The 16,514-nt window shown below is 37.1% G+C and overlaps 1 protein-coding gene across 7 annotated transcripts in view; it reads right to left on the reverse strand.

Annotated features, from left to right (window-relative positions):
• plch1 (phospholipase C eta 1) overlaps positions 1 to 16,514 on the reverse strand; it is a 218,679-nt gene that overhangs the window by 62,280 nt on the left and 139,885 nt on the right. For 3 of the 7 annotated variants that reach the window (XM_062976686.1, XM_062976687.1, XM_016992034.2), the window contains 3 exons: positions 13,615 to 13,674; positions 12,728 to 13,091; positions 3,264 to 8,074 (listed from right to left, as the gene is read on the reverse strand). In XM_062976686.1, coding sequence (XP_062832756.1) covers positions 6,027 to 8,074; positions 12,728 to 13,091; positions 13,615 to 13,674 — 2,472 coding nt within the window. In that variant the 3' untranslated portion in view covers positions 3,264 to 6,026. Of the gene's footprint in view, positions 1 to 3,263; positions 8,075 to 8,379; positions 8,465 to 12,727; positions 13,092 to 13,614; positions 13,675 to 16,514 lie in introns of those variants that run through there. The other 4 variants (XM_062976691.1, XM_062976690.1, XM_062976689.1 and 1 more) reach the window with 4 other exon arrangements.

Below are 16,514 nucleotides of genomic sequence, written 5' to 3' on the forward strand. Positions count from 1 at the left end.
TCAGAGTTTTTGGCATGTGGCCAACCCTTCAAGTTGATATCACATCATTGTGAAATTGGGGAAAATGACTAAATAGCCAGCAGAACCAGTTGGTGGGAGGAGACCTGGGCCAAGCAATAACTAGATCATTCCTACCAGGAAGTGGTTCTTTCCTGGTGCAAATGTAAGTACAATTTTAGGTTTGCTGGCATGGTTGTTGTTGTTTAAAAAGATGTGTCTTTTCATGCTTCCACACCATTACTAGCACATCCCCACTTAACAGGAAATATATATATTCACACACATGACATTAAAGTAAGGAGGGAGCAGCCATGGCTGTGTGGCTAAAAATAATGTGAAGAATTAAAGACTGGTGATATGTGTGGCATTAACTGGATCACTGCAGAGTCAATTCAGACCAGAAAAATGTGGTTAAACAGAATATTTTTCAAAAGTGCAGACAGATCAGAGAGAAGCCTTTACTTACTGGGAAAAGGGAACATTTGCTTCTCTCCCTGAGAGTGAAACAACTTGGACCAGTATAGTTTCATCTACTTGTTTTGTGATATTTTCCCAAAACTGTTGTATTAACACTTTTTTGTGTGCAAATACTGCAGTACAAAATTCAGACACATGTGCCATCTATTTTAAAAAATGCAACCTCACCCAAGCATTAGTCTGGGAAATTTTAGTATTTAATTTCAGATTGGTTTGTTTTATTCAAAAACAATGCCAACATTCTTCAACACTAATGGACAGAAGGATTCGTTGGGGATATACAACATATAAGTGTGAAAGCAAGATATCCCCTTCTCCTGTTATTAAGCAGCTTACACAATCATTGTGTGATTTATCACTAGACGCATAAGCTGAAGCTTGTCAGGCCAGAGGGCTCTCAAACCCCGCTGGGAAGAGACGTATTTGTCATTTATCCACAGCACTAAACATCAACTGCACCTTCTAGCATAAACTCTATTTAAAGGCCAAATCCAGTTTCTGAAGGCATAATCTTTTTTGAAGTGAAAGGTCTCTTCTCAAATAGACCTTATTCAAGATGTCAAACTTCTTTTTTCTTTTCACCCTTCCCCTGCCCTCAGCAAAGTCCAAACTATGTGAATATTATACAAAAAATATTCCACTGAATGTGTCCACATTGATCTTGTCTAGTGATAAAATAATTGTATAGCAAGACATTCTGCAATACAGTAAGGATCTCTCAGGGTTATAAATGACATAAGGACTCAACACTGGTAAAGAAAGTTACCTGCCACTGATGTCCATCTTCCACTTCCACAGAACACAGCAGGGATCTTTGTATTTTGCATTATCAGACATGAGAAAAGACAACAGCAAAGTGTAGCAGGTTTCATGTTCTTCTGAAATCCCCATAAACAACTGGTTGACCAGGGAATATACACAATGTGGGACTAGATAGGTATTTGGTATCCTTCATTATCAATCCTTATATTAACAACATGTGGCTACTACCAAGGTTTACTTAGGCAAGGAATACTCAGATGTGGTTTTGCCAGTTCCTTCCTCTGAAATATGGCCCATACTACCTGCTATTCATTTGTAGTCTTCCATCTCAGAGCTCAACAGGATTGACCCTGCTTAATTTTCAAGATCAGGAGGAAATGCTTTTAAGATATTTAGGCACCAGTTAGCTTATCAATAGTAGTTTGTAATTTAGAGAGTAGGGGTTTCCTTGAAACCACATCAAATGCAGATTTGAGATCAACGAAAGCAGTAAAGAGCTTGTGATCAGATATTACAGTATTATTTTCAGAAAGGTGGGCTAAAACACAACAGTGATCTAGAGCTTTAAATTCAATCTCTCTTCACTTATAACTCTGGTATCCATGATCCAAATAGTTTTCCTTTTAGGTAACTGATAGAAGGCTAGTAACATGATAAATAACTGCCTTGGTTCCATCATCATTTTTGAAAATTATTGTTTGTTGCCCATAATAAACTTTACTACTACTATATTCTTTTAAAAGAGGGTGAGGAAAATCATAAAACAAAATGATATGTTACACTGGAAGCTGTGGAGCTTTCCAAAGAGAGAAGGAAAAATATGAATCAGAATGTTGCATAGCTTTTAAAAAAACTGCAACTTAAAGTAACACAATCAAAGTTACACAACTTTTAAAATGTACATAAGAGTACATTGTTTGCAGCACGCTTTTTTTAAGCATAAAAGAAACACATTATTCTTGAAAAGTTGCACTGTATGGTTCACAAAATGTGCAGATGTTGCTGCACTAAGAATAAAAAGTTCCAGGTGCTATTTTCTTCCTGTAAATGTTACCTAAGAGGGCTGATCTGCAAAGTTTGACCCTAATTGAGTAGTAATCAAATGTTCATTCTATCCTTCATATATTCTGACTCAGGACATGTTGTACCTCTACTTTGATTAAATATCAATAGGTGCTTGGAAGAGACATACAACATGATGGCAATGAACTTAAGATGATAGATAAGTTGCCCTATGAAAGAGCCAGCGAATGTCATATTAATAATCCACTATGAAATTCTGCAAAGAATTCAAGCCACCTTGTTTGTCTGTTTGAAAAGGAAATGCCATGTTTTCAAACCTTAAAATTATGCTTGAAGGAGCAATTGACATTTTAGAAATCAGAATTGTATTACAACCCTTTCCCGTTGGTCAGTCTTCCCAAAGTCATCTTTAGTTCCTCATCTCAGATGTAAACACACAAACATGAATTATGCACAAGATGAGAAATCAAGTAACTTTGTATAGTTTAGCCAAGTTTACCGAATTTAAGTTGTTTTAAAGGGGTCGTGTTTTTTACACATAGAACTGAAATATTACTACCAGCAGGAGCAGCACAGTGCATAAAAAGTCCCAAGACCAGTTGCAATGCTGAATTAACACTCAGTTGTTCTCCACATTTTGTATACAAGGGAGAATATGTGCCATTCGTTTACCTGAAACCTATTTATGCAGAAATAAAATGATGCCACCTTGTGTGCGCACATAATTTTTCAAAAAATAAATTAAACTATGACTATCAGTATACATCCAAACTTAGTATCCAATAATGCTTAGAACAAATTATGGTGCAGTCCATTTTACTATACCTCTTAGGTCAAGAACAAGCCATTTTGTGCTAATTGATTTCAATACTTGATGCTTCTACATTATCTATAGTGAAAACACACACAATCCACCCGCTCACCCAATCAGGGCTTTCTATAGATTTGTTTCTTATCATTCAATAGGAAGAGTTGACTCTTTGAGAAAAGCAAATGAGGGGACAATTGTAACTATTCAGCTTTACTTCATTATTTAAAACATGCACTTGGAGTGCTTAACATTTTATTTTTCCCCTTCCATGAATACAAATAACATTCTGTATTACAAAAGATAAGAGGTATTTATTAGGTACATGTCTTTTACACATAACAAAAATGCATCAACACACATTGTAAACACAGCCCATAGGATAAAACTGCACAATTCTAATTATCAGGGGACAGTTTGAAAGGAGGGGTTCTTTTACAATGACTCCCCTCCTCCACAGCAGAAAATAGAAAAAGCCCTTATCTCAGAGCCACAGAATGACAAAAGGCCCACCTTCTTTTTCAGTTGCCTGTGGAGTGAGTGTGGCTTCAGTGTATACCACTTTGCTACCACATTTCAGTTACATTCATAGCCAAATATATGGAACAAACATAGAGAAAGCAAAATTTGTTTCAGCTTCAACTTTGTGTCACAACAGAAATTGATATTTCATAGGCCCCAGAGACATGTAAAAGGTTTATTGGGAAAGAAAAAGATAGGAAGACATAATTCCTCCATGAATGGCAAGCAACTTTCCTAGGTTTGGTGTTTCCTTCCTCTCGCCTTGTTTTCCCCTGGAGTTCTTTCTTTCTCTCTGCACCCCATACACAGAGGATTTAAAGATAAACAAATGTACTTGTAATTCAAATCAGTGCATACCATTGTTAATATTATCTTAAAATAAGGGTTTGATCTGGGTTTTCCAAACCTTGTTGATAACACTGGTTATAAGTGGAATTAACGATGGCTAGCATTAAGCATGGTTACATCATTGATACAGATTGTATACCATGGCCAAATGAAAGTGCTGAAAAGAAGTGAGAAATCATGCAGTGGGGAAAACAAAGAAGCTTTTAGCATATTATTGTAAAATCGTAGAAGTTACATCTGTACTGGGTCTATATATTGTTATTGCTGAATATGATATTTCTGTAGATAGAAAGTAATATGTGGGCATTCTGTTGAGCCCACATTAAGATCATATCCTACATTTCTTGATATTTCACTGGGTTCTGTCAACAGATACTGCTGCAATACTATTTATGTAGCCACAGGATATAAGCATAAACTTGTTAAAAAGGGAATTAGCAACTTGACACACTCCAGATGTTGTTGGACTACAGCTTATATCAGTCCCTAGCAAAAACAGTCTAAGTAAGGAATCATGGGAGTTTTAGTCTAACATCTGGAGGGCCACAAGTTATTTACCCTTATTTAGAAATAAAATGATAGTCTCAGAAATCTGCCAGCATTAATTCATTAGCTGTGAAACAGTAGGATTAATATTCCAAGTTCCATGAGATGAAATTACATAGTTTAAACAATCATACAGTCACTGTAAGAATGGAGAACTGAAATGCTACTTCAGAAGACATTCAAAGAGAGATAATCCTCAAAACATAGTAAAACATATATGAACGATACTAACATGAAAACAACCAAATACTCCATACACATACACATACACAGATCCAAATACATGAAGCATTGATATGGCTATGTAAAGTTACTGTTCAGTGTTGCAAATTAGTAATTGTGCACAGATCTGGATTATTACAAGTGTATTTAAAGTAAAATATAATAAAACACTTAAACAGAACACATGAAGCAAAACAGCAATAAAAGCCTGCTTTCTGTGAATCATAGCTGCCGCATTGTCATGAGTGTCAGGTAAGCATTCAATTCCAAGATGCATGTTCAGAACATTCCCATTATTGAAGAGAAACAAGTTGGCACTCAGAATGAATATAAGACACCCTGGGTTCTGGATTTGAGGATTTTCACTATACACCCCCAACCGAAAAAGAACCACAACATTTCAATTGTTTCACATGCCCATGAACTGGTTTGCCTTTTTCCTTGCTTACCTTGTTTTTTCCATTTCATCTTTGTTCTTGAAAATTAAAGATCTTGCTTTTAATATTTTTAAAAAAGTTTAGGATGCATCATTCATTTCAAACACCTTTCAGCTTACTTTGTGGATTTGTATCCTCATCTGTATTTATGACAGCTAGTGGTTTCTACATCAGCAGGATGGGGTATCTATTCCTATTTTCAGTCCAAACTTTAAGGAAGCTGTCCATGATACTGAATATGTTTTGGAGAGAGGACACTCGGTATCCAGATGGCTGCTTTAAAGTTTGGATGAACACCCAGAATGAACTGACCGCTTGACTGCCATGGAAGCCATTCAGCCACTACTGCTCATATTGTTGTATTATTTTGGAGTGGTTATCATTTTCACTATCTTCTAAGACCAAATATGAATACTTATTTTCTCCCATCTATTTTTTTCCATCAAAAAACCCATTTGAACACATGTGATTACATACTTGAAAGAGGGAATCATAAGGTAACTACTCTAAAATCATTAGAATTAGCTAATGATTCGGGAAATAAGACAGAGGTTGCAGTCAGTGCAATATTTTGAGGTGACTCATAGCTATATCAAATTGTTGCACATGCACTGCAAATACAGAATGACATCTATTGCATACATGTCATGCAAACCATAACCAACTTGTTTGTCTCCAAAAGAAAAAAGAGAAAAAAAACTGAAAAGAATTTTTACAACATCTATTTACATTATCTTTGATCGAAATTGATGCATTAATTCATGACAACAACAGAAAAATAAATTTCTAAGTTATTTGAATGGTAATGGCTACATTGCTTATTGATAATCCTTCATTCAGTGGGAAAGCTTGTAAACAATGAAGATGTGCATTTATACAATTTACAGTCTCAGAAGAAAATAAATTTCTGGTTTATCATCCTCGTTTGGCTTGGTCTCTAAAAGAGAGTCATCTGTACAAAACCGATCACTGTATCCAAAACGCAATGATGTGCATGCACCTTCTGGGACGCCTCGACTTTCTACATCGTCTGCATTGAAGTTTTCCAGATAGCTTGCTATGTAAGAGCCAGTGGAGTGTCTGTTGATAACATGAGGAGTCATAGAGGGCTTATTTCGAAAGACCACCCCGGCTACATTGCTGCTAGTGTTGGAAAGCTTTTGTTTGCTGGCTTCTTGTCGCTCCTTGGCACGACTAGCAATATTTCGCACTCTGCTTTGACTCCTGGAAGATAGTTTTCGAACCAGCATTTTAGGGCAATCGTCATTTTGCTGAGAACAGAAAGATTGGCAACTATCATCTTGATCAAAAGACACTAGTTTCCGCAGTTGTTCTGTCAGAGAATCAGTAGTCTGAGGTTTTTTAGCTTTCAGAGTAGCCACCATTTTGTCCTTCATGCCAGATGTAATAAAACCCCTACTAATATACTTGTACTTGCTCTCAAAATTACAAGAAATGTCTTCTGAGGTGAGGTCTCCAAGACTTTTGGATTTACAAGGACTTGGTTGTTTCTGAGCTGGGAAAGAAGGCAATGGTAGAGCATTCTTGGACACATTGGCTGTTTGGGAAATGTTTAACACTTCATTTTGTGTGTTTGAAAATTGAAAGTAATTATTGTACAAAATATCACCATTTTGATGTTTGGAGTAAGGAAAATATTGTGTCTTCTCATTTTTAAACTTGCCATCTTCAACTTGGTTGGCACTGTGGATGTCCACACTATAGGGATGTTCACAGATGGCTTTGCTATGATACAGAGTGTCTTGATTATGCTTAAGTCTCAAAGGCGAAGCAAGTTGACTCATGTCTTCCCTCTTATATTCATAGGTAGTGATCAAGAGGTCTTGTAATTCCCCATCAACTTCCATTAAACTGCTGCCTGCAGAATTTGCAGGTGGGAACTGGGCAAATATTGTACGCTCCAAGTCAGAGGCATCTGAAAAGCAGGAATTACTATCACTGAAAGATTCCCAGTTTGTTCGACACTTTCTTTTAGGGTCTGATTTCAGCTGAGTGACAGATGAGATGCAGGAAGAAACAGTACTAGGCTCTTCCACGCAGCGGGTTGTATTTTCATTATCAAGTTTGTCTGCTGAAACATGGAGAGAAGAAGTTGGAGAAAGAGGAGCCTCATGGATAATTGTGTACAGAGAACATTCTGTTGTCACAGGTGTTGTTATTATAGTCATTTCTGGTGTTGAATATGCTGGCAATTCAACCTGCGTTACCTTAGGTGACTTGCAACCAAGCATTTCATTCTGATCACATGAAACCATATGTGGTGAATGTGTAGACTTCACATTAAAAATCTTTTTGTCAACTTCAGGAGGACTTGATACAATAGTCAAATTAGTCTGACCACTTGTGACATCAGCCTGATCTATCAGTGCTGACACAGAACTACTCAGATCACTTTCATCAGTTAAAGAGACTTCACTGATAAGGTGAGAAATGTCAGTATCTTGTATGGCTGGTGTATAATGAAAGCCCTGGACATCATGACAGGCAGAAGAAAATGAGTCATCTAATGACAAATTAGTAATAGTGCTATTGACAAGTGTGTGAGATTTGATCATAGTCTCCTTGTGTTCTTTAGGAACAGAACTACTGGCTTCTGTTTTGTGCTTTTCTGCACCCTCCCAAAGTTTTTGATCCACAGAACATAGATCTTTATTCTCTTCACTTTCAGGTTCCTTCTTTTCGTGAACAGACGCACTGGAAAGATTATTCCTCCAATATTCAGTGGAGAAATAGGTCTCAGCTATGCCAGTCACAAAGTCTAAGCCATCTGGTTTTTCATAGGCATGTAAAGTTGTATAATCATCAGTCTTGGGAGCAAAATTTTCAAATGAAGGTACAAATGCAATAAAAGATGAATCTTTCTCAGAAAAGGAAATTGCTTCGTTCAAATGTGTGTGGTCCTCACTTCCTGCAAAATTGCATTACATACAAACAAACAAAAACATTGGTTAGATATGCTGCATATGACTATTTTGCCTGGAAACAAACAAATGGAGAAAGTGAAACTGGTCACGACTGTGAGAGGATTTAATTATGGGGTTGTGCAAGCTTAGTACAAATTATCCATGTGATGTAAAGGAATGAGGGAAAATGCAATTGGAAGCACTTCATTGAAGATTTTCTTTAATGTTTTATTACATCATCACAGGCACGATGTAATAGTTGTTGTAAAGAATGTCAATGAGGTACCATATTCTGAACATGTGGCATTACCTTCAGCTGTATTCCTATTCAGATTTGTACTACAAAGAAGCATGGCAAACAAAAACAGAACAAAACAGCTCTGTTAAAACACCATCTGCAAAGAGGAGAGGCATGCTTATCAGAACGTTTGAATTACACTTCCCATATTAGGACTTCACAGAAAAGGAGGCTTTCTAATATCACATATCCATCAAAAGAATGGGATTTTTTCCCCATTCTACAGGTACATTTTGTTTCTTTCTGTGGCCTAAATCCAACTATTAGCCCCAAGCAAAGTGGACTTGCTGAATCAATGTGATTTATTGTATATACTCATGCATAAGTCAACCAAAGGCAGGTTTGGGGGCTAAAATTATGGATTTTGATTTGACCCGCAGTCAAAGATCATTCTGTAGAGAGGGGGAAATGCCAATATTGTCTCAGAGGGCCAGCCACTCCTGGCCATTATCTTACCCAGGCATTCAAAAAGGCCAGACAAGGTGTCACGGAAGTGAGAGTGGAGATGGACAGTGCCTCTTTTAAGTTCTCTTGGGACAGACTAAGATCTTACCTTTTGCCAATCAACTCAGAAAAGGGAATGTTCTTTTTATAAGGTACAGCACTCACATTGACCCACTGATAAGCTGAGCCAGGGTTTTTGGAACAATTTTGACTAAAATTTCTAGGCTTATACATGAATATATGGGATATATAAAAGGCTGACTACCAATGTAATTGATCTAATCTAATTGAGACAACTACAACTGGATTTAGGCCTGTAACAGAATACTTGTAATTCTAGGACCTAGAGTCCTTTCTCACACCAAGAAATCCAGCATTGCTGTTTTCATCCCACCAGCAAAAGAGCAAAAGTAACAATATAGATGCAGGGGATGAGGAACATAGAGGCTAAAAATAACTGTCTAGGGCAAGGGTGGGCAAAAGGTAGGCACATGGAGTCATTCATGACTGTATATGTTGCCTCTCAGGAGTCCAGAAAATGTTTGTCAATATTTGATGTGTAGGGGCCTTGGAGACATGTTTGCAATGTCTTGGAGTCCCTTTGACCATTTTAGATCTAGAGGAAACCTTTTAAAAATTTAATCAGAAGTGATTAAATGTTTCTAAAAAATACCTCCTATGGACCTAAAAATGGTGAAAATACACTTCGCATTGCCTATATGTTGTTGGGGTTTTGTTTTTTTGCAAGATAATATTGGGAGAAATTAAAGGCATTTTAATAAAAACTGGATGATTGAAAATGTGGTGTGTAGTACAAGCCTCCAAGGTCTCCTGGGGGGATGATGTGGCTCTCTAGCTTTCCCTAATTGCACACCCAGCCTATGGGTTGTACCTATGAATTAAAAGGATGGCTTTGAATTAAACAGTTAAAACACTGCTGTGAAACAAGATGGTCTTTATGAGCACTGTATACTCTCTAATAAGGCAAGGCAGCTATGATTTTTTTTGAAAAGCAGAATCTCAGTAATATAATTCTATTATATTCTTATCAGAAAAATATAGGGTCTCTTTGCAGTTCCATACTTTAACAAACAAGCAATATTACTTTCTCATTAGAAGGAAAGAAAGCACAGATGGAAAGTTCAAGGTAGTGAAATGGAAAAGTGTACAAGTGCACTTGGGTTCTATTGTGGCTTTAGCTTAGTAAATATTAAAATATTAAATAAATCAGAATTTCTTTGTTTATGGTTATTTCAATTTATCACAATCTGATGGCAATTAGATTAAGCAATTACAAAAAAAAATGTGAAGTTTGCATTCACAAAGTTTGACACTGAATCTCTCCTTCTAGGGATATCAGTAGATGACCTCTGCTTGTGATATACTGAAAATTTGCTCTCCAACCCCAAATACAAAAAGATTGAAGTTTTTAAAGGGCAAATCCCTTAAAAGAAAAACCCTTCACTTGTTAAATGATCTAATTAATTCCTTTTAGCAGCCTTCTTTAACTTGGTGTCCTCTAGTTTTGTTAAGAACAGTTTCCATTATCCCTAGCCAGTAGATACAAAATGATTAGATGTTGAGATGATGGGAGCTGTAGTCCAATTCTGTGGCTGTGGAGCAGGCTGTTGAGCAACCAGCTGCAACAAATCACTCTGACCAAGAGGTCAAGAGTTCGAGGCCAGGTCAGAGCCCCAGAGCCCCGTGTTTGACTTGTCTTTGTTCTATGTTAAGGCATTGAATGTTTGCCTTATATGTGTAATGTGATCCGCCCTAAGTCCCCTTGGGTGAGAAGGGCGGAATATAAATACTGTAAATAAATAAATAAATAAATAAATAAAGGTAACTAGTTTTTTAAAAATGAAGGAAACAAAAACCAGAATGATTTTAATTTAAAAAACACATGTTAGTCTTTATAAGCCCTCCAAGGCCTTCTTCAGGAGCTTTTTGAAATTTAATTTTAAACATGGAGTTAAAAGTTTCACACTTTTGTCCAGTTTTTCCCTGGAAATTTCTGAAGTTAAAAATCTCTGAAAAAAGAATTAAAGAACATAAACAGGCTGAAATGTGTTGAATTTTCTATTAATAAACCATTAGTCCTCTGAATACTTTTAGACATATCTTTTGTCAAGCCGAGGAAAGCAGCTCTAGATGTACAAAGGTAAAGGAACTTTGAAGGCTCACTCAGCCATGGTGATGTACAGGCATACCTCCGTTAATGAAGTAGATGTGCTCCTGGGCATTACTTCTTTAACAGAAAATTTTGTATCCATGGGAGAAATAACATGGAAAGAATAGGGATAAGTTCCTATGCCACACAAAAAAGAGCAATCCAAGAAATTTCAGAAAAAAATATTTAAAATTAATAATATGGATGTGTGAAATGAAACAACAAGGTCATGGAGCCTTGCATAAATAAACAAAAACATTTTGAGTTTTCTGCAGACCACATCAAGGCTTCTTCAAAAAGGCAAGGCTGTGTGCCTTGTCTTTTTCTTTTATCACATAGATCTCACTGTAGCAATCTAAAGAATTAAGTACAATTCTCTAGGGATGATGTTGAAAGACTCAATGTGGGCCACTGAAAATCAGAACACAAAGAGTTAATTCTTTTTAGTTTCTTTCCCTATCTCTAGATGGGTACAGGCAATCTGCTCAAAGCATAAATGCATTTATTTTAATTCTAACAAACCTTTGTTAGTAATTTAAAGAGTTCATGTCTTGCTGATCTTACACATAGGGAGCTATTTCATAACTACAACTTAAAGTCTGATGTGTGGCTGGCACCACAGAAAGGCTCTTTCCTTCCACTGTGGGGGGAAGAATGGGAAAGAATCCACTTTTAGCTGCATGTACCCAAAAGCCTTCATTAAAAGAAGCTTTGCAAACAGAGATTTAATTAACTGAGGTATGCTGCAATATGGTAAGAAACAAAGGTTTCAGTTGCTTGTCACTCTAGAAACAATCAAATCAGGAAATCAGGTAGTCTTTCATATCTAACAAATGCCATGATCTGATGTTGCATTTATATGCAAATCCAAACTGAAAATTACAAAGAAGCTTTTATGATGTTTGTCACAGTATCTGTACTAATAGAGTTCCGTACTCTTGACGAGTTTCCACATATCATAGACCAGCTACACTTTAATACTGAGATCTCTATTAATACTGGAAAACATTTTTTATTCTCACAACCTATGTGTATGTTTATTAAAATGAGGCAGGTAAACAAGTGTTTATCTTTAATTCAACTGGCACCAAACATCATAGATGAGAAAGCCACACCAGTAACCACGCAATCAAACATTTTGTACTGAAGAGTACTAACCAGAATAAAGTCATTTCAGTCCAGAAATTCTGGACTCCCAATTGCTAAACATCTGCGCATGCACCCCTTAAGGCTGCCAGGATTGTGAAATGGTAGGAAAATCCCCTCTTTAGAATTATGCCTCTTACTAGAATAAGGAGGTAGTTCTTGTATTTGAACAGCTTGGCACAATATAGAGAAAGGAGTCAGGTATTGCTTGTCACGTAGCCTCCCGGTGTTGTTGAGCTACAATAACCAGCATGCCCCACGACTGTCCATGCTAGATATAGCTGCTACAAGCTGCAATTTTATATTTGGATGGCTGCATAACTTCCACACTGGGCTTAGGGCAGTGGTGTCAAACTTGTGGCCCTCCAGGTTTTTTGGACACAAGCTTTCAGAATTCCTGGCCATTGGACAAGCTGGTTAAGGCTTCTGGAAGTGGGAGACCCATCATCTGGAGGGTCACAAGTTTGACAACTCTGGCTTAGAGATATGTCCCACTGAATTCAATGGGATGAACTAATGTACATGAACATAACATCTTTCAGAGTGGAGAATCAAGTCAATAAATATGTTATAGATCTTACACCTTTTGAAGGGACTTACCAGAGGCTTTTTCTTTTTTATCATCCATGGTGGTGGTAGCCTTCTGATCTGGTGATGGCAAACCCCTCAGAAGATACTTCTCAACTGGCATGGAGATGGGACGTGCTTGTAAGCTCCTACTTGTACGTCTTAGGACTCCATCCTTGTCCTTCAGGTCTGTCACCTCTGATACGCTCTCCTTAAGTTCAGTGGCTTCCTGAAAGCCCATTTTGCTCTTCTTCCTGCCCTTTGCTGGAGCACTGGCTGTGCGCCGGAGAATACGCTCACCAATTGACCTTTTCCGAACATAAAGACAACCGTTTTCCACAGTATTGTGTTTGGGATTCTTGTTGAAAAGCCCTCGGAGTCCTATCAGTTGTTTGTTCTGAAAAATAAAATGGAAGAGGAAAAGGAGGGAAATACTACAGGTTTTTGAAAATGGGACTTATTTTACAGCAACACATTTCTAAATTGCTGAATGTGCACATTATCTGAGGGTTGAGTCAAGAGAAACCTCAAACAAGCAAGCAAACAAACGATTACCAACCCAAAACAAATCCACCTCTAGTTGGAGAGAACAAGCACACTCAACATGAATTCATGCACGTATGAGAGACTATCTCTTTGTCAGGAAGACAGTCTGCCAAGATGGTTAAAGAGCTTTATAAGAGGTTTCCTAATCACACATGACAAGTTTGCAAGAAATGTCCTGGAGTGAGAGACTGCCCTGCCCAAAGGCTCAGAGTTTTATGACATGGGCCATTTCAAAGCAGCAACACAACATTTGAAATTTTTGATGGGAAATGAAGCGACACAGCAGTTACAGATCATGCGGCTCAAAATGACTCTTATAAAAAGCAAAAATGGTTGCCCAGCAAGTGCAGAAATGCATGCTAAATAAAAGCTACCTTAGTGGCTCCTAGAAAGTGCATGATAGTATAACTTGGGTTGAGGATTAAGGGACTCCACTGGAAGGCAAAGAAAGGCAGATGTGTCGAGCTAATTTCTACAGCTCAGTCACAACAGAACAAAGTGATACATCCAGGGTTCTTTACAGATCAGCTACTTCTAAGCTGCCACCTCAAAGCGTGTTGGACCACAACTCCCAAAAACTCCGAAACATGGGGCTAGTTTCAATGTTTTACTGGAATGGTTCTGATATTTCACTGCTTTTTTCATGTAGATTAGTATTCCTGGGGTGGGCAGCAACATGGGTCCTTCACTGCCCAAAGTGAAACCTTCACTTCTGGGTGGAAATCTGTTTTATCCCAATAATTGAAAAATGGAAGCCCATGCATACATGTGTGTGCACATACATCAAGCACATCCAGAAAGTGGAAGTTGAAACTGAGGGTGCATCAGGTGAAGAGTTAGTTACTTTCTCTAAATGGACACAGCATCAGCTATCTTCAGCTCATCTGCATGAGATACACTACATATGGAAACCAGCCTAAAGAGGAGGTGCATGACTGTCTAGTCAGCTCAATGTCCTTTAAAAGAATGGGAAATTCAAACTTTCCTTTAGAAATAACTAAGATGGACTATCTCAGAGCCTCTCTCCCCATACCACATTACATTTTGAGTTGTTTTACAATTAAGAAGGTTTTCATCTGTTTTGAATCTACATGCTGCCTTGATTTCCAGTTTAGAAATGAAAGCGGAATATAAATAAATATAGTAGTAGTGCAATTCATCATTTTCATCACAGGGAATGTTCTTTCATACGTGCAAGACAGAGAAGATAATGTTCTAAATATAAATATCCCCCCCCCCAATCAAACGATCATTGATTTTTGCAGTACCCTACATTTTAAACTTGGAACCATTTCTCTAATCCAGAGTTTCTCAAACTCTGCTCCTCCAGGTGTTTTAGACTTCAGTTCGCAGAAATCCCAGCCATCTTACCAGCTGTTAGGAATTGTGGGAGCTGAAGTTCAAAACATCTGGAGGAGCACAGTTTAAGAAACTCTGCTCTAATCTATAGATTGAAAGGTAAGCTTTAAATGCTTGCATGACGCATTTTCATTGCCCAGTATAGGTAACACTCTGTGGATTTTGTTGTATTTTGCAACAACTGAAAATACTTCTTGATAAAAAAATGAGAACAGCTGGAATTCTTTCCTCTACTGCTGTAGCACGGTATGGTAGGGAATTGATAATGCCCCTTAAGACAGATGAATATCTCCAGGGCATAGAGACATTGAGCATTCTTTATGCTCACCAAAACAGATTCAATTAATAGCACTGTCTGTATCTACAAACTGAGCATAAGATATGCAGCACCCCTCTGTCCTAAATAGTGCAGCATTGCTAATATGACTGACAGTCACAATCTGAACAATCAAACTGTTAGGCAAAACAGACTGCAAGTGGCAATACATTTTAAAAGATTAATGCCCACTCTAAGGAAGAAAAATAGTCTGGAAAACCACAAAATCCAAACTGTGTAATTTATCCTTTACTTTCTGAAATGTTTACATGCATTTTTCAAGTGTATTCATTCCAATCTTTTAAAAAATCATTTTTCACTGTTACATATTTCCCACTTTGCCTTTCTGCTATTATTATAATACAGTATACAGTTAGCTTTAACATACTAGCAGGATGTTTTATGCCACCCAGGCTGGCACATGGGTTGGCAACATCTAACTCTAAGGGCTGACTAGCCATGCCAAACTGAAGAAGGTCATAAATGCTATTTAAAACTCGTTTCTTTTTTAAATAAATGTAATTGCTCTTAATTCCTGCCATAGAACATATGAGGGAAGTTTATTCCATATACCCTGACCTGATCTAGACCCAAACAAGAAATCTGAAACCCATTTCCAATTGTGGAGAGCAGCAAAATGCCTTTTAAAAAAACATCAATTTCCACTTCCGGGAATCAGTGGAATTGGTCAAAGTTTGCCTAATTAAATGCCAAAATTGTTAAGAGAGGCCAAGAAGTATTGACCAAAAGTATTTTTAACTCTGATATTTACCCAAAAATGAAGGGGTTCATCCTACAGCATGCACACAGGGTAAAATCAGCTTCAGTGCCCACCACAGTTGTCTATCTCTATTCAAAATAAACTGGCAAGCAGCAACATGGGCATTCTGATTGGTCTCTCTTAGCTCCGTCTTTGTACCCAACAGCACCAAGACATGGCAGTGATTGAACCCCACAAGCAAAGTGTGAGCTACATCATTGAGTCATGTCCTAGCTAAATATTCATTTAAGGCAGACATTAAGAAAAAGTATTCATGAACATGTCTTTATAAAACTAGAAGCAAAATTTAAAATTTCCTATCTTACGATTTTGGATCATGCAATTTTAATGTTTATATTAGACGTTTTAATGCTTTTTCTTAATGTCTAAATGTTGTTTTTATCTCATCTTTAATAGTCTTATCGATTCTAATGCATCATTATATATTTACTGTTTTAGATATATGATTTGGTTTTACACATATGTATGGCATTGAATTTTGTCACTATTATTTTGTAAACCACTTTTGAGTCCCCCCCAGAGGTGAGAAAAATTGTATATTTTATATATTTTATTGTAAGCCACCCTGAGTCCCCCATTGGGTGAGAAGGGCAGGATGCAAATGTTGTAATAATTAAAAAATAAATATATAAATACAGTAAATAAATATATTGTTAAAAATGAGTTAATAGCAGCAAGCTTTGCATTAAAATTTATTCAAACTAAGCTGCAAAGAAAAAATCTGCCTCTTAAAGCAAGCACACAGAAACCTAGCTAAAAGTGTTGCCATTTATTTCCAGAAATTTGTTGAGAAATGCATGCCATACAGCTTTATTCTT

Source organism: Anolis carolinensis, chromosome 3, assembly GCF_035594765.1.
Source record: "Anolis carolinensis isolate JA03-04 chromosome 3, rAnoCar3.1.pri, whole genome shotgun sequence".
Classification (NCBI taxonomy): domain Eukaryota; kingdom Metazoa; phylum Chordata; class Lepidosauria; order Squamata; family Dactyloidae; genus Anolis; species Anolis carolinensis.